Source organism: Narcine bancroftii, chromosome 5, assembly GCF_036971445.1.
Source record: "Narcine bancroftii isolate sNarBan1 chromosome 5, sNarBan1.hap1, whole genome shotgun sequence".
NCBI lineage: Eukaryota > Metazoa > Chordata > Chondrichthyes > Torpediniformes > Narcinidae > Narcine > Narcine bancroftii.
This window is the reverse complement of record NC_091473.1, coordinates 100,390,492-100,418,230: the sequence shown is the minus strand read 5'-3', so window position 1 is coordinate 100,418,230 and position 27,739 is coordinate 100,390,492. Positions and strand designations below refer to the sequence as shown.

Here is a 27,739-nt window from a genome sequence, read left to right as displayed (position 1 = left end):
TGTCTATGACTTGTTTAAACAAATCCATACTAAAGTTGAGTTGAGTTTTCCATCATTTATTGAACATTATATCAGTTACTTCATTATTACAAGCAATTAAAACTTTGTTAGACGGTACTAAAATTATTAAAATAGTCATTAAAAGTTGTCAGAACTCTTCTAATGTCTGCATTTTTATAAAACGAAGAAAATCAAACTGAATGCTTTTCTCAAACCTGCAAAGGAAAACTAGCTATAACCCTGAAGCAAAGATGTTACTAGGAGACAGCATGAAATATGTCAACATCCACTGGCTGCTTGCTGAATTTGCTTGCAACTTGCATTTTAACCCTTACAGTAGAAAATTAGTTCCAAATTTGGCTCAGTGTCAGGGTGATGATTGATGGGTAATTTTGTATCTTGAAAACATACCTGTGAGGTTCCTCAAAGCACCACACCCGGTTCCATTCCCTTTATGTGTATATATTAACAACTTAGGCTGAGATCCAAGGCACATGATAAAATGTTTTCAAACATTACTCATCTGGCTAATAAGAAGGAGAAAACTTTTCAACTTCAGGTGAATAAATTTTGTCTGATCACATTTTTCATCAAATGCAGGCAGACATCTGGAGTTCACTGCCTGAGGCAGTATAAATAAAAGTCTGTATTTGTAAGGGCCATGCTAGAAGGTGGGATTCCATAGATAAAATGGAACAAATAGCTTACTGAATTGTCAACCTTTTATGATTTTAAAATGTTATGTTTTCACAAATTGCTAATTTTACTAGAAGAGGTAGACAGCACACACTGAACACTGAAAACAATACCTGCACTGTGATGGGGGTCCCTATAATACATACTATATTAAATGCAAACAATTAATGAGACTGCAAAATACTTAGACCTACTGGGCATCTTGGCGTAGCTTTCTGAACATAGAGAACCACCAGATGGAATCTGCAGTAGGTGTTAGGAGAGGGGATTGTAATGAAGTGATCCATTTGGGCAAGCAGTTGGATGTGATCAGAAGGAGCATACCTGCACAACTTGGTGTATTGTATGTATGTGTGGATTTCTGATTGGACTGCACATAGATCACAATTTTCTGAATGAAACCTTGCAAAAAAGACATACAATATGTTCCTTTGTTGAGTTTGCAAAGGAGCCCAGTACTAATTTCAGGCACAGGACAGCCCACCTCACTGACAAAAGGCAAAGGAGGAAAAACCCAACACCCAACCCCAACCAACCAATTTTCCCTTGCAACCGCTGCAATCGTGTCTGCCTGTCCCGCATCGGACTTGTCAGCCACAAACGAGCCTGCAGCTGACGTGGACTTTTTACCCCCCTTCATAAATCTTCGTCCTTGAAGCCAAGCCAAAAAAAGAAGAAAGAGACACTGTTTCTAATGTTTAAAAAGATGGTTACCCTGTCTAAAGTGAATGAAATAAAAGTAGGATTTATTCTTGGAAATTAGAAAGTCTTCTTGTTCAAGATTCTGCTTAGAACAATGTTAGGGTGGTAACTGTTTGCTGTAAATCCAAAACAACAGCATTAGGAGGACAATGAGGCAGTTTAAGGTGATTTACCTTCAAGGCTCCGCCTTTCAAATCAGTCAGGACTATTCCATAGCAACAGAGATTTGTATCCACCACAAACAATATGCGATAACAAAATATCTTTAAACTTGTTTTGGAACAGGAACAGATGAATATTTGTGTGTTCCAAGGTTACAAAACTCAGCAGCAAGTAAATACAGTACTACTTCACAATTAAACCAAGTCAGCAACAAAACTTTTGCCCTCACATGCCTGCTGGATCTGAGCCCTGCTCTGTAAACCTGATCTCTCCTCAGCTTGCCTGAGGGAGGTGCTGTATAGATGCATTTAAAATTACAGCTATAAAGTATATTTTCTGAATTAACGCTTCCTCTGCGGAGACTTGTCTATTTGAGTGTTGAACAGGAATTTGGATGATATTGGTAATGCTTATTCATGTGTATTGGAAAGATTCCCTTGCTCTCCCTGACCTCTTCACAAAGATTTCTGGTATGGGCTGGAAGTGAAAGTTCATAAAATCAGCCATGAGACATACACGGGAATTAAGCCGATCATCAACTCCAAAATTACAGCATGGTTAGTCTGTCCATTTTCAATGGTTCATTTTTGAAAATCATAAAAAAGATGTAATTGATGCCCTAACAGATATATGGCATGTATCATTTTGAGCTATTGAGTTTGTGCAGTTAGTAAGGTCAACACTGGTAATTGTGGTTGCTTAACATGTTTTGAATTAGAAAGAGGAAATACAATCAATGTTCCCACTACTGATAGGCAGCCTCCATGACTGTTGGACCTTGAAAGATTTGCTGGGATAGTCAGTTTCAGTTTTGAAAACCAGCCACCGAGACAGAGGTGCACCAAAGAAGAGGGACAAGGACTGCCTAAAGAAATCTCTTGGTGCCTGCCACATTGGCCACCGCCAGTGGGCTGATATCGCCTCCGACTGTGCATCTTGGCACCTCACATTTCGGCAGGCAGCAACCTCCTTTGAAGAAGACTGCAGAGCCCACCTCACTGACAAAAGACAAAGGAGGAAAATCCCAACACCCAACCCCAACCAACCAACTTTCCCTGCCTGCCTGTTCCGCATCGGACTTATCAGTCACCAACGAGCCTGCAGCAGATGTGGACATACCCCTCCATAAATCTTCGTCCGCGAAGCCAAGCCAAAGAAGAAGAACAAGAACAGGAAAAGCCACAAATGTGAAAACAGATCTCAACATCAGTTACCAAGTCAGGTTGAAGAAGAATCAATTCACAAGATATATCTTTAAATTCTATCTAATGTTTACAAAATCAATTAGAATTAGAGTGAATTTGTGAACTTGGCAATATATATTTAAACCAGCCACAGCAAAGGGTTCATGTTGCAACAAAGATAAAAGACAATGCGGGATTTTGTATTGAGTGTGAGTTGATGAACATGTAATGTAAAATTTCAGAACCAATATTTACATCAAAGTAAAGGATGAAGTGCCAAGATATGAAATACAGTGCAGAACCCTTACGTGCAAGGAATACCTACTTAGAAATCAGACATAGATTTTACCTTTAACAAACCTGATATATCAAAGATTTATAAATCAAGCAATTAACAATACTCATCCAATACACAGCAACCTTTTTCAATCTTTCCACCAAGCTGTGTAAAGAAGAGTTCCCACTGCACATATATTGGCTTTTCCCAGTTCCCATATAGTATCTCTGAATCAGTGCCAACTGAACAGAGCTGGAGGCAGGTTGTGCTGTGATTTTAGATGGTTTCAGACTGCATAAGTGTCACTTGAGACTTCAATAGCTGTCTGAGATAGTTTTATCCCATCTGGCTGGGTTGGATGAAATCCCAAAGCATATTAGACAAATCAGTGTTCCAAAAGAATACTTTTGTGGCATACAGTTCATGAATGTTTCAGGGGCTACTGTCTTCCAGAGCTCAGAGTTTCCCAATTTGCATAACTATTAACCCAACATATTAAAGTCAGTCTTTTCATGATCAGTCTTTGGTTGAACACAGCATAAAAATAAAATTGTCTTATAATGAAGTACTAGAGAAGGTGGCAAAAGGTAAATAAGTTTATTTCTTTTTGGCCTGGAACTTCCAGGCTCACTTCAGCTCACTGGCCATTTACTCACTTGCACACAGAAATCTTGGTTTCTAGCAATGATGTGGACCTAACCTGGTCTGGGCTGTTAGCTGCTCTTTTACTCTGCATCAATGGAGCTTAATAGGGCAGCAGGATGCATCAAAGACCTCTCAACCAATGGGATAATAACCTGCTCATTGAATCTGTGACAGGCTAAACCTACAATAGCCTCCTTCAAATGAATGGGAAACATCAAGAGATCTTGAGTTTTAAAATGAGGAATAGACCCCTCAGCACAACTTGTCGAGCACGTTTTCCATCCAAGCTCGTTCCACTAAGCTGTATTTAGTCCATATTCTTCAGAAATGTTAATATTCATGTGCCTATCTAAATGACTTTTAAATATTGCAATTGTACCTTCCTCTACCACTTTCTCTGACAGCTCATTCCATATACCCATCACTCTCTGACATACCCTCCTCTTGAAATGTTCCCTTTTACCTTAAATGTACACCCTCTAGTTTAAACTTCCCCACCCTGAAAATGACTATGCCTCTCTTGATTTTTTAAAAAAACTTCTATAATAATACCATTCAGCTCAAAGCACAAGGAGAAGAAGTCCCATTCTATCCAGTCTGTCTCCTTGTAATTTAAAACCTCCAGTCCTAATGTCGCCAACGTGAATCTTTTCTGCATTCTTTCCAGCTTAATATCATCTTTCCTCAGTGCCTACAACTACATATAATTTTCCAAGTTTGGTCTCACCAACTTCTTGTACAGTTACAACTTGATATCCCAACTCCCATCCATACTCAATGACCTGAATGATGAAGGCAAGCATGCCAAAAGCTGTTTCATCATCATGTTTGTCGTGAAGCCAAGCTAAAGAGAAGAAAGAAGATATAGGAATGATGTACCTATACCCAAAGCTCTCTCTGTTCAACAACATTCTCCATAGCCCCAACATTTATTGTGGAAGTTCCCTGTTTAACTTAACAAAATGCAACTCCTCACACTTCTCAGAGGCAAATTTCACCTACCATTTCTTGGCTCACTTTCCCAGATGAACTAGATAAACCTTCTTCACAGTCCAATTTATCACCAATTTCTACTGCCAGGAGAAAGATACACATAGCTTTTTACATAACAACACAAGAAATAGGAACAGGATGAGGTTATTTGACCATCAAACCTGCTCTGCCAATCAATAAGATCATGGCTGATTGGCAGCTCCAACTCCCCACCTTGGTCCAACAACCCTCAATTCTGTTAATATGCAAAAATCTATTTAAGTGACAAATATATTTAATGAGGTAGCCTCTACTGTAGTGGTTCTCATCCTTTTTCTTTCCACCCACATACCTCCTTAAGCAATTCCCTTCTAACCACAGAGCACCTATGATATAGATGCCATAGGTGATTACTTAAGGTGGTACGGAGTGGAAAGAAAAAGCTTAAGAACCACTCTTCTACTGCATCCTTGGGCAGAGAATTCCACAGATTCACTACTCTCTAGAAAAGGAGTTCCTCCTTATGTCCATCCTAAAACTTCTCCTCCAATTCTTGAGGCTATGTCCCCTAGTTCTAGTCTCACCTACCAGTAGAAACAACTTTCCTGTCTTCATCTTACCTTTCATAATTTGATATGTTTCTATAAGATCCCCTCTCATTCTTCTGAATTCCAGCAAGTATAGTCCGAGGTGACTCAATCTCTCCTCATCTCTGGAATCAATCTGGTGGACCTCCACTGCATGGCTTCCAAAGTCAGTATATTTATTTTCAAGTCAGGAGGTAAGAGCTTTACGCAGTACTCTTGGTACAGCCTCACGAGAACCTTGTATATCCCTGTATTTGATCTTGTAAGGAGAGCTGAACTGTACTCAGTCCTCCAGATGCAGCCTCACCAGTACCTTGTACAGTTGCAGCAGAACTTCTCTGCTCTTAAATTCAATCCCTCTGTCAATGAAGACCAACATTCCATGTGCCTTCTTGATAACCTCTTACACCTGCAAACCAATTTTTTTCAATCCATGCCCAAACACTCCAAGTCCCTTAGCATAACAGCATGCTGCAATCTCTCACCATTTAAATAATAAGATGACCAACTATAGTTCCTTCCAAAGTGGATGAACTTGCATTTAGAAACATAGAAAACCTACAGCACAATAGAGGCCTTTTGGCCCACAAAGTTGTGCCAAAACATGTCCCTCCCTTAGAAATTACTAGGCTTTTCCATGGCCCTCTATTTTTCGATGCTCCATGTACCTATCGAAAAGTTTCTTAAAATACACTATCATATCCGCCTCCACCATCTCCTCCGCACCTACTCCCCAGCACCTTAAACCTGTGTCCTCTTGTGGCAACTATTTCAGCTCTGGGAAAAAGCCTCAGGCTAGCCACATGATCAATGCCTCTCATCATCTTATACACCTCTATCAGGTCACCTTTCATCCTCCATTGCTCCAAGGAAAAATTGAGGACGAGCAAACTTACTAACCCATCCCTCCACTTCCTCATCCAGGCCATTTATAAAAATCACAAAGAGTAAGGGTCCCAGAATAGATCCACTGGTCACCGACCTCCATGCAGAATATGAGCCGTCAACAAGCACTCTTTGCCTTCTGAGGGCAAGCCAATTCTGGTTCTACAAAACAATGTCCCCTGCCTCCTTACTTACTTTATTTCTTGCTTTTTAAAATATTTTTTTATTGAGTGCAATATATAAGCTTGCATACAAAATTCAATGAGCTACATAACAAATACATGTAAAGAAAATCAGAAAGAATGATATAATGGCATTAGCTAGTTGCCTATTCATATGAAAAACAAAGCAATTAACATACTATTAACATACATAATTAAACCCATTTACCAAATTATTTGTGTTATTAAAAAAAGAAAGCTTATAAAATTAAAAACTAATCTACCCCCTCCCTCTAATCAAGGTTACTAAAAAGGACGTTTGGAATCAGATAGTGACCTCCAGGCATCGAATGGCGAACTCTCAGACTCTTCAGAGTTGTTAATTCTTCCAATCATAACAGGATTCCAAGAATGGGCTCCATATCTTTACAAACTGAAATTTTCTATCTTTAATATTGTATCTAATTTTCTCCAAGCTTAAGAAATACATTACATCATGTAAACACTGTGCATGGGTAGGTGAAGAATCAACCTTCCATTTCAGTAAAATTGCTCATCTGGCCATTAGTCTAGTAAAAGCTAAAACTTTTTCCTGAGTTGCAGACAAAGCTATATCTGACTCACGTGAAAAACAAAACAGAACAATTAAAGGCTTACTTTCTGAATAAGCCTTGACGGATGTACCTTACCCAAATGCCTTGCTGAAATCTGTACACTACATCTACTGCTCTTTCTTCTTAGTCACATCCTCAAAAAATTTAATCAGGCTCATAAGGCACGACCTGCCCTTGACAAAGCCATGCTGACTATTCCTAATCATATTCTACCTCTCCAAATTTTCATAAATCCTGCCTCTCAGGATCTTCTCCATCAACTTACCAACTCACTGGTCTATAATTTCCTGGGCTGTCTCTACTCCCTTTTTTGAATAAAAAAACAACATCCACAACCCTCCAATTCCCTGGATCCTCTCCCCTCCCCATTGATTATTCTAAGATCATCACCAGAAGCTCATCAATCTCCTCCCTCACCTCCCACAATAGCCTGGGGTACATCTCATTTGGTCCCAGTGACTTGTCCAATTTGAAGCTTTCCAAAAGCTCCAGCACATCCTCTCTCTTAATATCTACATGCTCAAGCTTTTCAGTCTGCTGCAAGTCATCCCTCCAATCACCAAGATGATTTTCCAATAGTGAATACTGAAGTATTCTCTGCTATTTCCTCCAGTTCCAAACACACTTTCCCAATGCTACACTTGATAGGTCCTATTCTTTCACGTCTTATCCTCTTGCTCTTCAAATACTTTTAGATTGCCTTGGTGTTTTCCTTAATCCTGCCCAACAAGGCCTTCTCATGACCCCTTCTGGCTCTCCTAATTTCCTTTTAAGGTCCTTCCTATTAGCCTTATAATCTTCTAGATCTCTAACATTACCTAGCTCTCTGAACCTTTGGTAAGCTTTTATTTTCTTCTTGACTAGATTTATTACAGCCTTTGTACAGCACAGTTCCTGTACCCTACCATAACTTCCCTGTCTCCTTGCAATGTACCTATGCAGAACTTTAGATAAATATCCCCTGAACATTTGTGACATTTCATCCAGTTTTCACTGAGAACATCGGTTTCTATTTTAAGCTTCCAATTTCCTGCCTGATCACCTCATAATTCCCCTTACTCCATTTATTTACCAACATTGTTCTCCATCTGCCAGACCCTTGCCTGCTCACTTAACCTATCTGAATATCTCTACATCCTTTGTATAATTTGCTTTTCCACTCGGTGTGGTACCATCAGCAAACTTAGACATCATGTTCCAAGTGCCAATCCATGCTCTAAGCTCATCTACCTTGTCCACTATGCTTCTTGCATTAAAGTACACGCATTTCAGAGAATTCTGTGTTTGATGACTCATTTAAGGATGAGAAGCTTCATTCATCTTAATGATAGTATATCTTTTGTTTTGAAAAAAGGAAAGGACCCAGATGAATGTCCATCTTCTAGTCCAATTTTATTGAAGGTAAAGGTTCCATTATTCTTTTCAATCTTTTTATTAAACATTCTAATCAGGATCTGAATTACAGGTAAGATGTACGGAAGGTGTATGGAACTTTGGTTTTCAAGAGATATCTGGTTAAGAAGAACAGGACCATTAGAGGGCACACAAAATCAGTGAACTGGTGCAGACTCAAAAGACCAACATGGCCTGTTTCTCCTCCGTAAATGGTTATATGGTTATATATGACACTAGGTCTCCTCTTCCAAATCATTGATGTGTACCGTGAACACTTGCAGGCCCAGGACAAACCCCTGCAGCACTCTGTTCACCACTGAATAACAAAAGAAACACCTATTTCTCCCAGCTCTTTGCCTTCTATTGGTTAACCAATCCTTTTCCCTTGCTAATACTTTAGCCCCAACACCTAGCATCCATATCTTATGGATACGTTTTTTATGTGACATCTTATCGAAAACCTTCTGCAAATCTTAGCATACAACATCCATCTGTTTCTCTCTATCCAATCCAAATGTTAATATCCTTAAAGAAATCCAGTAAATTTGTCAAACACAGCTTTCGCTTCTTGAATCCATGCTGATTCTGCCGGATGGAACATTTTCCATCCAGATGTCTTGCTTTTTAAAAAATTGATGTTTGCTGTCTGCCAATTCATCACGGCATGCCCAGAATCCAGAAAACTTTGGTAAATTATCGCATATGCCTCTGGTATAACTCCTGCCATTTCTTTCAGGCCCTGAGATGATTAGGACCAGAAGTCTTACCTAACTTTAAAACTATTTGTATTGCTAGTTTTATTTATTTCAGTTACTTTCAATGTTTTAATTGCTTTCAGCATGTGAAGGAGGTGCTTTAAGTGTTGTAAAGCAAACGCAAGATAATATTTTTATCAGCTTTAATTTTATAAATTGATTCCATGTAATACTAGATATTTATGAATGACAACAATAGGGACATACATTCATTGGGTCCAATAACCATTCCCACCGATACCCAGTGAGCCAAGCGGAGGAGATGATGGTGCCTCACCCGTCATGCTAGGTCTTTTGAGCATGTGAACACTTAATAATGAGTTGATAATATGTTTAATAATCAAGCAGATAAGCATCTTGCTTCAAAACACAGGTTGGGCACTGGACACTTGAAAGATGCGATGGGATTCCAAAACTTCTATCCTAATGATAACTTCTGGGACAGATTTAATAAGATGTGCAGGAGGTGCTGACACATCCCTGGGAAGAAATGTAGTGATCTCGAGGAAAAGGAAGCTGGAAAATAGGCAGCCTTGTCCTGATTGGATGCCAAGCAAAACTGAATTACATTTTTATATTTTCACATTTCTATTATGAGTTTTACAATGTCGCAGAGAAACTGGAAATTTGTGAAAATTTCCTGCAACGCAGGCTGTTTAAAATTCCATCCTGGAGTTTTTCTTGCAGGAACCCTTGACATTTTTGTGGCCAGCCTGCAGTCTAAACTGAACTGCAGGCTGTCTGCAACAATATGGCAACCACCTTGCTCTTATCCCCCAATGTCTGTCTCCTTCAGCCGTCCATCATCCCTCCCCCACCCAACCGTCCGTCATTCCCCCCCCACCCATGTCTGTCTGTTGCCCCACTACCCCCGGCGTCCATCCGTCATCCCCACCTCCAGCTGTCTGTCAACCCACCTTCCTGCACCAACTAACTCCCAACACAGCAGCAGGGGTGCAGTGCTGTCAAGCCTGGAGTTCATTGGAGTGCTGCACTGGCTCGCAGTGACAGCCCAGTGCCAGAGCAATGGTCATCTTCATAACTCATAATCCTCCAAGCAGCTGGAACTGCTCTGCTAGAGCCAGGGATATGCAGAGCAGTTCTAGCAGTGTGAGGGATTATGGGTAAGGAAGATGGCCATTGCTCCCGCATTAATCCAGCTATAGCCTCATCCTACTTCTCTCCCACTGGGTGCTTGGGGCCGAGAGTCACCTTTCCACCGAAGGTAAAAGAGGGCACCTATGGGGGGGGGGAGGTGGGGATGGCAGGGATGGGGATGATAGGGAACTGGGGGGGGGGTTCCCTCTCAAAATGGAGAATATTTGCTCAACATTTTTAAAACAGTTATATTTGGAGGAACTTTCATTCAACCTACCCCACCTCAAACACCCAGTCTCTGAAATCACCACAAATCACCTGCCTGTGTGAACAGCCATTGGAGGTAAGTATGCTAATTTATCATGGGAAATTAATGTTACATGTGCAAAAACCATAAATATATTCTCATCCATTTATCTAATTTATAAGTGATTTCTAGTTTTTATTATTATAAATAACAATTGGTTATTTTACCAGAATGTTACCTGGGTTTAAGCATCTAGAGTCTAGGGAGAGATTGGACAGATTAGGTCTTTATTCTTTGGAGCGTAGAAGGTTGAGAGGGGATTTGATAGAAGTATTTAAGATTATGAAAGGGATAGACAGAGTGGATGTGGATAGACTCTTTCTGTTAAGAGGAGGAAAGATTAAAACAAGAGGACATGAGTTAAGAATTAAGGGGCAGAGGTTTAGAGGTAACATGAGGGGGAACTTCTTTACTCAGAGAGTGGTAGCCGTGTGGAATGAGCTTCCGGGAGAAATAGTGGCGGCGGAGTCAATTGTATTATTTAAGAAAAGGTTGGACAGGTATATGGATGAGAAGAAGATGGAGGGTGATGGGCATTGTGCAGGGAGGTGGGACTAGAAAGGGGTGTTTGGTTCGGTGCGGACTAGAAGGGCCTAGTGGCCTGTTTCCGTGCTGTAATTGTTATGTTATGTTATGTGGGACTAGAGAGGGGAGTTTGGTTCGGTGCGGACTAGAAGGGTCTAATGACCTGTTTCCGTGCTGTGATTGTTATGTTATGTTTGATGCTGGAATTTCGGCACAGATACATAAGATGATCATATCACATAATGTTGTTAATTTAAATACAACATTATGCTCCCTATCACACTGAAAATGGCAGCACATTTAGTGTAGCATTTAGTGCAACGCTGTTACAACGCCAGCAATCAGGACTTGGGTTTGAATCCAGCGCTGCTTGTATGTTTTCCATGTGTCTACATGAGTTTCCTCCGGGTACTCCAGTTTCCTCCTTTGAGTCAAAATGTTATCAGGGATGTAGATCAATTGGGTATAATTGGGTGACACAGGTTCATGGGCCCAAAGGGTCTGTTACCATGCTGTATGGCTAAATTAAAATTAAAATGACATTTCACAAACACCTTTTGAAGATCACTGCCCATTCTTTTTGTTTAATATTTTTTGTTCCATAAATATACATATCAAACTTTTACATTTTCAAGATATACCCTCCATATATTTTGGAATGTAAGTCAACCAGCACATATGTCAACCTCACCCCCTGTTTTAGCCTCATTATAATGGTTTTATGGTATATCTGGCGTACAAGTCAACCCCCATTTTTCAGCTGTATGGGCCTCCCAGGAAATCCAATTTTTTTTTTAAAACACCCCAATCATAAGTAACAAAGCTGTAAATTGAGTAAGTGAAAAATAACCGCATGGTTATTTCCAGTCCATGGAACTGGAGCGGCGACATCATGCTCCTAGTTGGAGAAGGAACCTCAGCCTACCAGGCAGGAGCGGCAACGGTGATGTTGGGGTCCCAGGAAGGAGCGGTAATGGTGGCGCCCAGCAGTGGGGAGGTTTCGGGGAGCAACAGCGCCAGCAGTGGGGAGGTGCTTCCAACATCAATTTATATGCTGAATCCACATTAATCTGGTTTCTTCGGTGTATTTAAGGTCTCAAAAGTATATCTGGCATATAAGTTGATCTTTATTTTTTGAGTGATTTTAGAGGGTTTTACGACTCAGCTTGTGTGCTGCAATATACAGTATATAACGTTTTCTTACAAAACCAAATAAACACAAGCCCTTCCCTCCCACCCCTCTTCACGATGTCAGGGCTTACAGCTGGGTTTGTAAAAAAGCCTGCCTTGGGGAAGTCAGATATTTTTATATAAGTAGCACCTTTTAAAAATATTATATTTGGGCCCCTATATAGTCCAAATATGTTTGCCATATTTTTATAAATACTTCAAATTTGTTCTTTAAAACTTGTTTATCCTGCTTGTCTTACACACCGCTCCTTAGCTTTACGATTAGCATAGGGCAGGATGGTTAGAATACGGCAACACGGTTAGTATAGTGGTTAGCAGTAATGCTATTGTAACCTGGGTTTGAAACCGGTGCTGTCTGTCAGGAGTTTGTATGTTATCCCCATAATATGAGGTTCATCTCTATCTTCCGTCATGCTATGTGTAGAGGGGAGTCAGATTTCCAAGTATTCGCAATACATTTCTTAGCCACAGCTAAAACTATTCTAACAAATTAAATTTGGAATTTAGTTTGTAACTTATTTCAATTAAAACTTTCACAAAAGATAAACTCCGCAAAGCCTACCCCTGTAATCCTGTCACTGCCCATTCCTAAAACTGTTCTCCAACTTCATTCGAGTTCTAGTACATTTCAATTATTCCTCATTCTCAGAATCTCACTGTCAAAACTTGCCAAGATAGGGGTTTGGAGCTGACAACTGGTACAGCAAGGGACTTGAACTATGAGGAGGCTGATATTAGTGCAAGGTTCCCGAGCAAGGGGCCATCAGCAGGAAGGTGGACACACCTCCATTGCGAGTTGGAGAAAGGGGTGGTAACTGTAAAAAAAACCCAAAAGGCAGAGAAGTGTAGCTTCAGAAGAAAATTAATGTTTGATCAGTTACTTGGAGTTATTTGGAAAAGTAGCATGTGCTGTAGATCTAGGAAACTGATGAGTGCAATATATTTGGTTTCCAGAAAAAAAATTTAATAAGATGCTGCATCAAAGGTTTACATGAAAAGTAGAAGCTCATGATGTAGGCTGAGTCAATTGGCACGGACAGATGTTTGGCTGGTTAACAGGAAACTAAGTGCAAGCATAAACGGGTCTTGCTTTGGTTGAGAAGATGTAATGTCTGGTGTGCCACAGGGATCTGAGCTGGGGCCACAACTTTTTGCAATTTATCTAAGTGATGTGGAAGAAAGTGGTGAGGGTAAAATGGCTAAACTGGCTAATAACATGGAGGTAGATGTGAAAGTAATTTTAAGAACACATAAAGGCGGCTACCAATGCTCATTCTTAATTTAGAGATACAGCTTGGGAACAGGCCTTTCTGGCCCATGAGCATGTGTCACCCATAAACGTGAATCAGAGTACAGAACTCGTACATTTATGCAGGGAGGGAGGAAACTGGAGCACCCAGAAATAGCCCATGTGGACGTGGGGATAACATACAAACTCCTGACAGACAGCACCGGTTTCAAACCCAGGTTACAATAGCATTACTGCTAACCACTATACTAACCGTGTTGCCGTATTCTAACCATCCTGCCCTATGCTAATCGTAAAGCTAAGGAGCGGTGTGTAAGACAAGCAGGATAAACAAGTTTTAAAGAATGTAGGGACCTTTGAACGTGGATAAATCATTGATCTGGATGAGCTGAATCCCAGGATATCAAAAGAAACAAGGGAGAAACTGACAAACTCTTATTTTTCAATCATCCCTAATGATGTAAATTGGGCTAGTGTTGGAGACTGTTAATGTTTACTGTTGTGAACAAAGGGAAGAAAGAATAAACCAAATATTTATGAGGGAGTTAGTTCAACCTCAGTTATGGAGTTATTTATTTAATTCGTACTTGAAGACTTATGACCTGCAGACCTGTTGATCAATTGCTGGGAGGTAAGTTCAGGTAGGATTGTTCTTCTCAGTTTGCATGAACTGATGGACTGAATGGCCTCCCACTGTGATGTAATGGTTTCATTGATTCAAGATAGATCAGATGAGAGTTTTAGCAACAGGTGTGCTGAGGGAGTAACAAAAATGTGCTATGTAATACCGATTACCTGGGAATGAAGAAAATGCTTGTTGAGATACTTATTTCAGAGTTAAATGTAATTCCAAGCTTACATTTGGTTAAAAACAGGTCAGAGAGTTTTGGAGATGAAGATTAGAGGACATAGTTTACAGTTGCCATATAAGATAATGGTTTCAATTTTCTGAATTTTTAGTTGAAAATTTCTGCTTATTCAGAAGTGCAAGCAGACACCCATGGAAAAAAGATCTGCATAAAATATTCATGGGAAATTAAATATATTTTACAGATGAAGCCACCCTTAAGAAATTATGTAATCATACTCCTGTGCTCCTTGTAAAATAAATGATTATTTGCAACAAAAAGCACAACCAGAATCCATAAACAACAATGCCAAATTGGGCTGATTTAACAAGCAAATTTCAGTACGAGGGTATAGGCTTTCTTTTCATAATGGCACTCAACATCACTCGTGCTCTTGAAGCATGTTAAGACTCCAAATTTAAATGGCACAATCTTGAGATATGCAATGCATTTTTTTTACACAAAACCCTTTGCAATTTTTAAATCTACATATATTGCTGGTGTCGGCAGTACATATGCAACACATATCCAGCAGGCTCATTTTTTAATAAAAACACACCTAAATGCTAGAGAAATTCAGCCAGTCTTTCAGCGTCTATAGGAGACAAAGATATATTGTCAACACTGTCTGGGTACCCCAGTTATGTTCATAGCGACCGGAGCTCCCCCTTAATGAGTGAGGAGTTGCGGCAATGCTTCCTTTCCAGGGGCATAGCTACGAGCAGAACCACCAGCTACAACCCCCGTGGGAATGGGCAGGTGAAGAGGAAGAATGGTACAATCTCGAAGGCAGTCCTTTTGACCCTCAAGTCGAAAGGGATGCCCGTATCCCAGTGGCAAGAGGTCCTTCGAAGGTGCTTCATGACACCAGGTCCCTACTTTGCATGGCAACTAACGCATTGCCCCACGAAAAATTGTTCTCCTTCCCTAGGAGGTTGGCTTCGGGAACCACGCTGCTGGCCTGACTGACATCCTCAGGGCCGGTGCTTCTCAGGAAGCATGTTAGAACGTACAAGGTGGACCCACTGGTCGAGGAAGTGCATCTCCTGCATGTGAACCCCCAGTATGCGCTGGTAAGGTACCCGGACGGACAGAACGATACAATGTCCATCTGGGACCTGATCGAGCAGGGGCCCTGGCACGGAAGGTGCACCCAATACCCCAAAGCAGTGACCAGTCGGCCACAGGTATCACTCTGACAGACGAAGTAGTGATCCCACCTCCAACAAAGCCTCCCAAGGGTCCCCCACCACTTGAGTGTCTTCCCCCTCCACCACTGTTACAAACAAATTCCCCACCCCCTACAGATCCAGTAGACACAGTCACTGTTCAGCCCCCCATCACCCGGCTGAGTGAACAGGCCACTGTTCCGACGGAACCAACGATACAACCAGTGGTCTTCGGAGATCTCAGCAACATACAAAACCACCGGAGTGGCTGAACCTTTGAACTGTATGGGCTCCAAGACTCGTGCCAGTGGACATTGCCCCGCATCACCCGGCCAGACTTCATTCAAAAAAAGGTACCAAGGGGACGATTGGTGGGGAGGAAGGAATGGACAAGGGAGTCACGGAGGAACGGTTCCCGAGGAAGGCAGAGAGGTGAATATGCATCTAGTGATGGGATCACATAGTACGTGATGGAAATGGTGGAGGAGGATGTGTTGGATGCAGAGGCTGGTGGGGTGGTAGGTGAGGACAAGAGGAATCCTGTCCTTGTTGCATGTGGAGATGGAGGGGGCCAGGGCAGATATGCGGATAATGGAGAATATGCAGGTGAGCGCCGAGTTGATGGTAGTAAAGGGAAAGCAATGTTGTTTGAAGAAGGAGGACATCACTGATGATCTGGCATGGAAGTCCTTGTCCTGGGTGCAGATGCGACAGAGATGGAAGAATTGAGAGAATGGAAAGGAATCCTTACAAGGAACAGGATGGGAAGAGGTGTAGTCGAGGTGGTGTGGGAGTTGGTGTGTTTGTGGAAGATGTCCGTCGAGAGTTTGTTTCCTGAATAGAGAGGGAGATCGAGGAAAGGGAGAGTGTTGCTAAAGGTGGACCAAGTGAATATAAGGTCGGGGTGGAAGTTGGCAGCAAAGTGGGTGAAGTCGACTAGCTCATCATGGGTGCGTGAGACAGCACCAAAGTAGTAATCAATGTAGTGGAGAAAGAGTTGAGGGGCCTTGTCTGTATCGGCTTATACCATGGATTGCTCCATGTAGCCAAACAAAAAGGCACATGCAGGCTACCCCTTCAACCTACAGAAAGTGAGATGAGGTATTATTCTAGAATATCAAGAAATGTGGAGAGTGTGGGAAGAACAACTTTTTTTTTGTTTGTATTCCAAAATTTCTTTAAGGATGTTAAGGACTCCTAATGGCAGCTGATACCTTGTGCAGATCATTCTATTTATTGAGGAGATAAATGACATGCACCAATGATTTTCTGACTGTCAAAAAAAATCACTTAGAATTAAAGAGATATTCTAGACAAGAATACAAGAATAAAAGCAACCCTAATTAAACTTACCACTAATCATTGATCTGTCTGCAACTTTGATTTACAATGGTGGGATTGATAGCAACATTTATAGTCGACTAAATGTTAATGACCGAGTGAATCAAATAGCAATACAAATGTTGTCATATGAAGTCTTACTCCATTTGTCTTCTTATAGCCTCCAAGTTAAACGTTATGATAATCTGCATTAATACTTCAACTGAAATGAAATATTTTAATCAAAATTACAGTTTACTAAGTGCTGGGATATTTATTTTAAACTATTATTTGATAATATCAGAGGTCAACAACCTCAAGTGAAATACAAACTATTCACCTTCTCTGTAAAATTCTGTGTTTGTAACAATTTATATTTACTGTCTGTATATTGCAACAAATAAAAATCTGAAGATAAGGAGGGGCCACCTGTATCCCAGAGCATTCCAGAAACTATCTCAAATTGGGAAGGAGAGCCTTAGCCATTACTGAGCCCTTGGTCTGGGTTTGTTTTGTTGGAAATAGCCTAGAATTTAAGTAGTTCATCTGTGATCATAAAAAAAAGATGTGTCAGAAGGAAACCAAGCTGACTTTGGGCTTTTTATCATGTGCTTCCAAGAACCCTGAAACCTCATCCTTAATAACAGACTCTAGAATCATAGTAAAATGACCACTGAAGTCAGGCTAATCTGCCTATAATTTCCTGTCTTTTGTCTCTCTCCCTTCTCAAAAGTAAAATGATATCTGCAATTTTCCCATCCTCTGGAATCATTCCTGACTAGAATTTCTTGAAGGGAAGGGAAGTCAAAGACCGCAGAAAAGCAAAAATATTCTCACCATTAATGCCTCCACAATCTTTTCTGCCATCTCTTTCAAAACCTTCAGAGCCTTCAGCTTCCCAAGCACCTTCTGCTTCGTAATATTAACTCCACTCACTTCTGTCCCTTGACTATTTCCCATTTATCGAATGGCGCTGGTATTTTCCACAGTTAAGAATGATACAAAAAAACTATTCAGTTCATTCACCATTTCTTTGTACCCCATTACCACATCTTCAGAGTCATTTTTCAGTAGTCAAATGTCCACTGTTGCCTTTATTTATCTACAAAAATGTTTCGTATATTACTGGTTAGTTATGTTCATATTTCATCTTTTCTCCCTTATTGCTTTTAAGTTACCTTCTGTTGGCTTTTAAAATCTTCCCAATCTTCTAACTTCCTGCTAATCTTTGCAATATTGCATACCCTTTCTTTTGCTTTATCTTGTCTTTGACTTTTTCTAACCCAAGTTTGCCTCATACACTAAAAAAACCCCACAATTTATCCTCCAAAAACATAATATAAAATATAACAGAATCCATCTCAAACTGCAGTGTGCATTCTATCACATTGTGGTCACCACCTCCAACAGGTTCTCTTTCCTTAAGCTTCCCAATTAAATCTAGTTCATTGCACAATATAAAATCCTGAAATATCTTTTCCTTAATGGGTTTAACCATAAGCTGATCTAAAAAGCCATCTTGTTGGCATTCATCAAATTCCTTTTCTCGGACGGGATCCAACGACAAACTTATTTTCCCACTTGACCTTCATATTGAAGTGCACAATGCCATACCTGCCAATTTCAAACTGAGCATTAAGCTCATCTATCTTGTTTCGTTCACTGGATGCATTTAAACACAATACTTTCTTTCAGTCCTATATTCACCACCCATCTTTTCACATTTGTCTCTGTCTTGACTGAGATGAAATGCTTATCCTTTTCTAAACTTTGTCTTATTTTTATTTGCTTCAATAATCTTTCACTTGCTTTCTTTTCCTTTAGCTTTATCCATACCTGTTCAATCTGTTACTATTTAATCATCGATTCCCTTTGTTCCCTCTGCCCTCTCCTTGTCCACAATATGAACCACACTTGCTTTCTAATTTTTACAGTTCTAATGAAAAATAATTTCACTGAATTCTGTTTTTCTCTCCACAGATGCTGCCTGAACTTTCTGTTTTTATTTCAGATTTCCACCATCTGCAGTTTCTTACCTTATGATGACTTGGTTCTAGGTGCTTCATCTTTGTCTCCAAATTAGTATTAAAATTAATTCCTTCCTAGCTGAAATCAGCACTTCTTACAGCTGAATTACCCACCCTCAGGACACTCTATTCAATGCCTAGCAGATGAATTCTGGATGAGTCATGAGGAAACCTAGATTATACATTCAAAACATAAAGGACATTTAGAGCTATACTGATGGAATCATTTCTCTTTAAAGTCCAAATTACAGGTACATGGACTTCTCTAAATTTACAAAATAATATTCACCTGTAACATTTTATTACTTCAGAATTCTGTATAAACAAAAGCATATTTACGTAACTAAAATAAAAATTTATGCCTGTATGTGACAAGATATTTCAAATGCAGTACAAAACTGAGCGTGCACTTCCTTGTTCCTAAACGCTAATAATGAATAATTCTCCTACAACTGGGAAAATGTGTCTGTTTTCTGCAAGCCAGCTGTGTAACAATTTCTGATTACACAGTGGAAAATTCTTTCAGGATATTTCACCTTGAAAGTTAAAGAAATATATGAAATGTCAAACCATAATACCCATGTACAACATTTTCCAAATTGTAGAATTATAATATTTGGGGCAGCCAATTTGGTTTCCAGGCAACCATAGATTCAGTCTCAATCACACAGACATAATTAAGTTCTGAAATTAATTTCCCTGTCAGAAATGTAAATTTATAAATGCTAAGATTCTTTTTCACCTGTGTAAATTCAGATGTACACTAAATCTTGATATAGGTGAAGATGACAGCAGCTATTTATTAAACTCTTTACTGGGAGTAGTTGCATGTAGATTTGGATAAAATCTAAACCTACATTTTCTCGACAGTGATAGGCAAGAACAATAACCACTAGCCAATTACCCTTCCACTTGATAAGAAGAAGACCATAACAATTAATACTTGTCCACAGCTATCATGGATACAGAATCCCAAAGACTCACTCTGAGAGACCAAAATTTTCCTTAACTCAAAATTAAACAAGGTCCCTTAATTCTGAGACTATTTGTCGGTTCTTTTTTTCATTTTCCCCAACTGAGGGAACATCCACAACAATCAGCTCCTCAAAGTAGCTCTGACTTCTACACGTTTCTACTCTTCAAAATTTCAGAGGAAATGGCAGTGGAATCGTCTCAACCTTTTCTCGTAACCCCTTCATCGCAGGAATCCACTAAGGAAACATTCTTTGCACTGTCTGTAAAATGAATATATCCCTCCTTTAATAAATTATATGCAGTAGTCCAGGTGTTGCATAACAAATGCCTTCAGCAATTGCACAAGATTTTTGTGCTTTATTTCTCCTGGAACAAAGGAAAACATTTCAACATTCACCAAGGCCTTCTAATTATTTGCTCTACATTGCATGCTTTGTGTTTACTGTACAAGGAATAAGTAACGAGAAAAAGATTAATGAAGACAAATTTAGGTTCCCTCTATGCAGAAATAGGGAAAATTATAACTGGGATTTGAAAAGTAGCTGGACAATTAAACCTGTACTTTGGTTCTATCTTCAGAGCGGAGGATGTGAATAACTTCCCAGTTATCATGAAGTCAAGGTCTTGTGACAAGAAATCAAATTAGCAAAGAAATCAATGGTGCTTAGGACCAACAGTTAGGGGATATTCAAGAGCCTGACAGCTGTTGGGAAAAACTCTGTTCATGAACTGAGAGGTCCTGGTCTTGAAGCTATTTTCTGTCTGAAAATAGTAGATAGAATAAATTGTAACCAGGTCCACGTTGGTTGCCTTCTAGAGGCAGCACTTCACACAGATGCATTCAATGGATAGGAGGTTGGTGCCCAGGATGGTCTTGACTCGGTTTACCCCTTTCTGTGACTTTCTGCATTTGAATTTTCAAACCAGACTACAATGCAAAAAATCAATCCCTTTCCCAGTGGCAGGCAGTGTTTTGTGGGTTGCTGCAGGGAATATCGCCTTGGCCTGGGCCAGCAAGACAGAGTGTAAAAGTAATTTGTTTAAGGGAACTAAAATGATCATGTTCTATCACTAGAGTAGCTGCAAGGAACAAGAAAACAGTGTAAAATTATTCTCATGTGGACTAACTGATTATCACGGGTCAGAACAATTATTATGATAAAAAGTGCTGTAACATTTTTCTGACCATAGTCATGAAGTAAAATTATATGTAACATGTTTCTAAATGAGTTAAAATTTGTAACATCACATTGGATGCACATAATTCCGATTAGTTCTGCTTAGAATGCCTGCGTGCTTTCAATTTGGGTTTCAAGTTCAAAGCAAGCTGAATACTTACCACATTTTTACCCCACATTTCAGCCAATAGGAATGCATTGTAACCCCCAGAATCTTAATATTGACTTGCAGAGATGCATTTACATATTTTTAATTGGCAAGCTTAGATTACAGAACCAATAATTGATCCAAATTCTTCTAACCTCTAAATAAAGTAAAATATTCTCTGGATCAGCCAAATGGGGGGAAATTTAAGCAATTTCACATGAACATATTAGAGGAACTTGTGTACTCAATGTATTAGCCAGGAATCTTGTTTCATTATAAGAACTATTTATCAATACAGCACCAAACCACACATCTCTGTTATATGACAAACAATGTACAAGTACAAACCATCCCATTTTAAAATACCAAAATTAATATAAATTATATATATATATATATATATATAAAAGCTGATGCTACAGCGTACCTATTTTGGAATGATTGTTCATTGTTAAATCCTCGAGTCCAATCTGCTTCAAGAAGCAGTCATCCCAGCCTGTTTGTGCAGAGTAGGCCCATTTACAAACCAAGGTACAGAGAGATCTAGAAAATAGTAAAGGAAACAGTTACTACATTTCACTGAATTTATTAACATATTTTCATGAATTATTTGATACTTTTTTTACAATATGAAAAACAGAAAATACTGGAAAAACTCAGCAAGTCATGCAGAATTAAAAACAGTTTTAAAAAAGTTTAGGCACACATCACAATAACAGGCCAGTTGACGAAGGAGACAAAGACGATGTGGTCAAACAAGAATCCTGGCTTTTATTAGCAGAATTAACAGTACAATAATGAAAGACAATAGAGATAATGCACAGCCGATGTTAGGACAGCAAGGCTAGCTGAAGGGAAGACAGATAGCTTAGCAGAGATTCGCCACAGGCCCATAATCCCATGCCGCCCAATTACATCCAATTGATCTGGTATGTTTTGAATGGTGGAAGAAAACTGGTACACCTGGAGGAAACCCACACAGAAATGGGTAGAACGTACAAGCTCCTTACAAACAGTGTGGGATTCAAACCCTGGTCCTGGTCGCTGACGCTGTAACAGTGTTTGTTAACCACTACACTAACCGTGCCGCCCAGAATTAAGTCAGAAAATTATTTTTACGTTTGTTGGGTGACAATCTAAGTCATTGACAATTTCTGAATATTCACCCAAGAAAAAAAAGGCCAGTGCATGATCTATTCTAAAATATCTGAGGTGCACACTTTGCCACAATCTCTATTTTCCTTATGGGATGGATGATTTTATTTTGAAGTAACTTTGAGGCCTGAATAGTATGCCATTGCTTGTATTTCAAATAAAATCAGCACAGACAGTTGTTATTTTTCTCAGCAAATAATAATGTGTTTCACCAACGAAGAATTGCTGGAGGAACTCAACAGGTCAGACAGCATCCATGGACAGAAATGGTCAGTCAACATTTTGGGTGTGAACAATGTTTCTCTATGATGCACGACCAATTACACAGATACTGAAGTTGCTGAGATTGAAGGATTTAATTAGCAAGAGATGGACAGCATCCCTGTGTCGGTTGCTCAAAATGACCCAGACTAGAAGTGGAGGCAGGCTTGTGGCATGACAGCCTTCATGGGGAAGGGGAGGAGTCATGAGCTGGTCAATGAGAGCAGGATCAACCAGAAAATAACATATTATTTACATATGACCAATATGTACAATAGAGGTTTCACTACATTCACACACTCTTTTAAAAGAAAGTATCGGGGTGTTCAGTTCAGCGGTCTTCTTTGGCATTGTGACTGGTGAATCCCCGTCTGGAGGGTCCGTAGTGGTCTCCGTCGGGTTCAGCTGATCTATCCCCGTTGGCCTGGTGGGGGTACTTGGCTGAGCCGGGGTGGGGTGGGGGGGGAGATAGGGGTTTGTGTGTCGACTGTCAGATTGGCAGGGATAGTGAGGATTAGGAAGGTGGCCCCTGGAGAGCTAGTGGGGGGCATACGAGTCAGCTGGTTGAGGGGTCCAGATGTACAAGTAGAGCAGATGGAGCTTGTCCTTGTCGTCCTGGATAGCTGAGGAGGCTGCGAGGAACTTTTTGAAGCAGCTGCACCAGAACGCAGACTTGTCAGCTGCCTCGGGTTCTCTCAAATCGATTTCCAGGAGATCCAACTTCATGTACTTATCTATGTTCCAAAAAAATACTTGCAAATAAAATTGATGCACAATAAATTACATAAAGACTGAAGTTGCCCAAACTGAAGGCTTTTATTTGCAAGAGAAGGACAACATCCGCGTGTTGGTCGCTCACACTGACCCGGACTCGAACTGGGGCAGGCTTGTGGCATGACAGCCTTTATGAGGAAGAAAGGGGAGGAGTCATGAGCCAGCCAGTTAGAGCAAGGTCAACCAGGAAAGGTCATGTAATTAACACCTAACAAATACGTACAATTGTAGCGGGTTGTGAGCGAGTGCAGTGAAGAGACCAAGACAACAGGCTGGGAGCTCAAGTATCACAACTGTTTTAATTTGAATTCCGCGCTGCAGCCTTTAAGCCCATCTCCGGTCCTGCCCCCAACGTCCCAGCACTTGCATGATGATGATGCAAGCGCACACGTACCTTTCCAGTCCCGCGACCTCAGCCTTGCCGCGGCTGCCCGCCGACTGCAGGTGACAGGCGGGGCCAGTTCGCTGCTGCAAACATGTGCATCGCCACACAATAGTGGTTTCGCCACATTTAGTTTGTTTCCCATTTTTCTCAGTTCCCTTTCATCCTCAAGAATGACTGATAATGCATTGCAATGTAACAATTATCATTCTCTTGTCACTAAAAGCAAACTCTCTCTATTGTAGGTTGGAGTTCTGATGAATACATTTGCAGTACGAATTGTAGTATATGAACTAGAGTAGGTCATGCAGCTCAGGTAGAGATTTGTCAAGTAGGAAGTGATTTAGAGAGTGAGTATGGCAACTAAACCTGACAGAGAGATGAAATGGTAAGGATATAAGCCACCTCTAGGCACTTTTACACAGACACTGAACAGCAGAACATTTCTGCTCCAGTGGCAGTGTGAAAATGTCAGGACAGAATTTTATGCAAATTACATTCTGTAACTTTTCCACTCATACCCTACACATTTTTATGGAGCAGCTATGTTCCAGGTCATAAAATAAGGAAATTCTGCAATGGCAGATCACAAGTGCATATATTTCAGTATTGATACAGTAGGTTCTCAACAGCATCCCAAAAGAACAGTTTGTGTCTGCGTACTGCAATCTCATCTACTGTTCTAAAGACTTCTGTACATGATCTTTCTATTATTCATGGCATTACACTGGTCTCAGCAGACATTCACTGCAATCTTTCACTGCCCGATGCCAACTGAAATGGGTAGAAAGTCAGCTACCAGGATTCAAATTTAATCTATAAATCAAATTCTTCAAAATAAAGTGACAAAACAACATATTCATTTTTCAAACATTCAAAACTGGTCTCAAATGCAAATCAGAAATTTGAATATTTCAAATTACAAAATGTTGATCTTAAATGATCTGCCAAAGAAAAACCTGAAATGGCGTAACTAGTCAGCATCATCAGATTTTGCATGTGATAACAGTGTTACGAGTCCAGAGCACCCCAAAACCCAGCAGCAATAGATATTCACCAAGGAAAATGGTTACTTAAACAAAAGTTGCTTTTAATTATCTTTAAACATGAAAATAGACTCACACTTTAACTTATCACTATTGACTTACTTATCCTAACTTAACCCCCTTCTAATTCTAATGTGTGCATGTAAATTCAGAAAAGTTATTTGGTTCACAGTCCAATCTCACTTCTCATTCCTCCAAGTTCACTTGCAGGCAATTCTTATACTTTGCACAGAATTTAACATATATAAAGTTCAGCAGGCTTTGGTGCTTGAAAGGTAAATGGTTACCACTTAGGAAGGTTCTTGTTGGTTTTCAGAGAGAGATATATCGTTCCAGGACCTCCACAATTGAATCCTTTATAATCAGCCACTCCAGTGTCTTGCTGACAAAACTTGCCACCTTCAGGGTTCTCCAGATGATAAACTCTTTCTTTTATTCAAAGTGAAACATTAGACAGCCAGTCCTCTCCTCTTGCATGAACCACAAGGGCTTTGACCAGGCTGAATTAAGAACTCACAACCCATCTTCCAAATGAGGTTTTCCACCAGCTTGCCACTTTGTCCTGTTCCAGTTCCAGCTGCTGTGAGATCTGTGTGTGTGTGTGTGTATGTGTGTGTGTGTGTGTGTGTGTGTGTGTGTGTGTGTGTGTGTGTGTGTGTGTGTGTGTGTGTGTGTGTGTGTGTGTGTGTGTGTGTCTCTCTCTCTCTCTCTCTCTCTCTTTCTCTGAGAGAAAGTCTCTGTTTGACTCTCTCTGCTTGCAAAACCACATGACCCTCTTAGAACATCTCCAGACAATCTGTGGCTCCATCAAGATCTTTCATCTGTTGCCTTTTTGTAGACAACAATCCATTAATGAAGTCTCTTGGACACGCTCCAAAGCTCTTGCAAAGACTGTTGGCCCCAACATGTCTAGCATGGGGCAGAACTCCATTATTTTAAATAAGATCTGTTTTAAGGTATTTACATGTGACCTACTCTAACAAACCTTTCCCAATGTATCTCCCAAAAACATATCTAAATACTCTGTCACAATAGTCTCTTCATTTGAACCTAGCAGGGAATTTCAAACTTTGCACAGGTATTTCCTTATATTGAAGATTTTCATCTATGTGAAAAAACATGGTTGATTGAATTAACAGATTGAGACCTCCCCCTCTTTCACTATGTCAATATGTTTCAGGTTATCACTGCTATCTTCCCTGCTAATGTGCTTAACCATCCCCTTTGCAATTTCACACAAAAAGTATCTATTTCCAGTAGCTCCACATATAGAAAACTGTACTGATCCTTAAGGGGACCTACTATCTCTCCAGTTACCTTTTCCTCATAATAATAGAATCATTTACCTTATCTACCAATCATATCTTGTGTTTGTTTTCTGTCCTTCAAATTTCCTAAAGTGAATCACTTGACCCCATCTGCCTATACTTAATACAATCCACCAATTTTTTTTATTGACCAGAGCCTCAAATATCCCTTATCAACCACTAATCCTGTCAACCTTGCCCTTCATTCTAACAGGTACATGGTGGCCCTGAACTCTCCCTATCTCACTTTTAAAAGCCTTATGTCCTGATTGTCTGCAAATTGACTCTTCCGATCAACATTTTCAAGTTCCTGTCTAATACCACCAAAATCAGCCTTGCCCCATTTTAACATGGGCTAGTCCTATCATTTTGCATGACTACCATATTCTAAAATAAGCATAATTCAAAGGATATTGGTGATCTGGTTAAGAAGAAGAGAGCAATGAAGAGCAGGTATAGGCAACAAGGAGCAAATGAGCTACTAGAAAAGTATAGAAAATGTAAGAAAATACTTAAGAAGGAAATCAGGAAGGAAAAATTAAGACATGAGGTTTTTTTTTGTCAGATAATGTGAAGGTAAACAGAAAGAGTTTCAACAAGTATATTAAGTGTAAAATGATAGATCAGAGTTGCCGTCTATCTGTAGACGAAATTAAGTAGATTTTAAAACAGTTTTTTTTGCATCAGTATTTATTCAGGAAACTGGCATGGTGTATAAAGAGGGAAAAGAAACAAGAAGTAGTGGCATGCAACATATAGAAATTAAAGAGGAGGAGGTGCTTGTTGCCTTACAGTGAATAAAGGTAGATATATCCCTCGGGCCTTACATGATATTCCCTCAGACCTTTAGGGAGACTTGTGTAGAAATTGCAGCCCTAGAAAATTTTTTAAAAATGTGCTTAACCAGGTGTCGAGGATTGAAGTTCCATTGTTTAAAAAAGGCTCCAAAAGTAAACCAAGAAATTACAGGCCAGTGAGCCTGACATCAGTGGCAAGTAAATTATTGGAGGTTATTCTGAGAGATCGGATATACAAAGGCTGATTAAGAATAGTCAGCACGGTTTTGTGCATGATAGGTTGTGTTTATCAAATCCCATAGTTTTTGAGGAGGTTACCAAGAAAGTAGATGAAGGAAAGGCTGTGGATGTTGTCTACATGGACTTTAATAAGGCCTTTAACAAGGTTCCACATGGGTGGTTAGTTCAGAAGGTTCAGACACTAAGTATCCATGGAGAGGTTATCAACTGTATTCAAAATTGGCTGAATGGGAAAAGAGAGTGATCGTGGATGGTTGCTTCTCAGACTGGAGGCCTGTGATTAGTGGTGCGCCGCAGGGATCTGTGTTGGGGCCATTGTTGTTTGTTGTCCATATCAATGATCTGGATGATAACATAGTAAATTAGATCACCAAGTTTACTGACGACACTAAGATTAGAGGATTTGTGGACAGTGAGAAAGGCTTTCAAAGCTTGCAGAGGGATCTGGACCAACTAGAAAAATGGGCCAGACAAGTGTGAGATGTTGCATTTTGGTAAGACAAACCAAGGTAGGATATACACAGTAAATGATAGGGCATTGAGGAGTGTGGAGGAACAAAGGGATCTGGGAAGACAGATACATAATTCCCTGAAATAGTGACAGGGTTGTAAAGAAAGCTTTTGGCATCTTGGCTTTCATTTTGGAAAGACAAACCAAGGTAGGATATACACAGTAAATGATAGGGCACTGAGGAGTGCGGAGGAAC

At 40.0% G+C, this 27,739-nt stretch overlaps 1 protein-coding gene across 8 annotated transcripts in view; it reads right to left on the bottom strand.

Annotated features, from left to right (window-relative positions):
- Window positions 1–27,739, bottom strand: part of fggy (FGGY carbohydrate kinase domain containing) — a 347,777-nt gene that overhangs the window by 190,963 nt on the left and 129,075 nt on the right. For all 8 annotated transcript variants that reach the window (XM_069938509.1, XM_069938508.1, XM_069938507.1 and 5 more), the window contains one exon: window positions 21,498–21,613. In XM_069938509.1, the coding sequence (XP_069794610.1) occupies window positions 21,498–21,613 (116 nt within the window). The remainder of the gene's footprint in view (window positions 1–21,497; window positions 21,614–27,739) is intronic.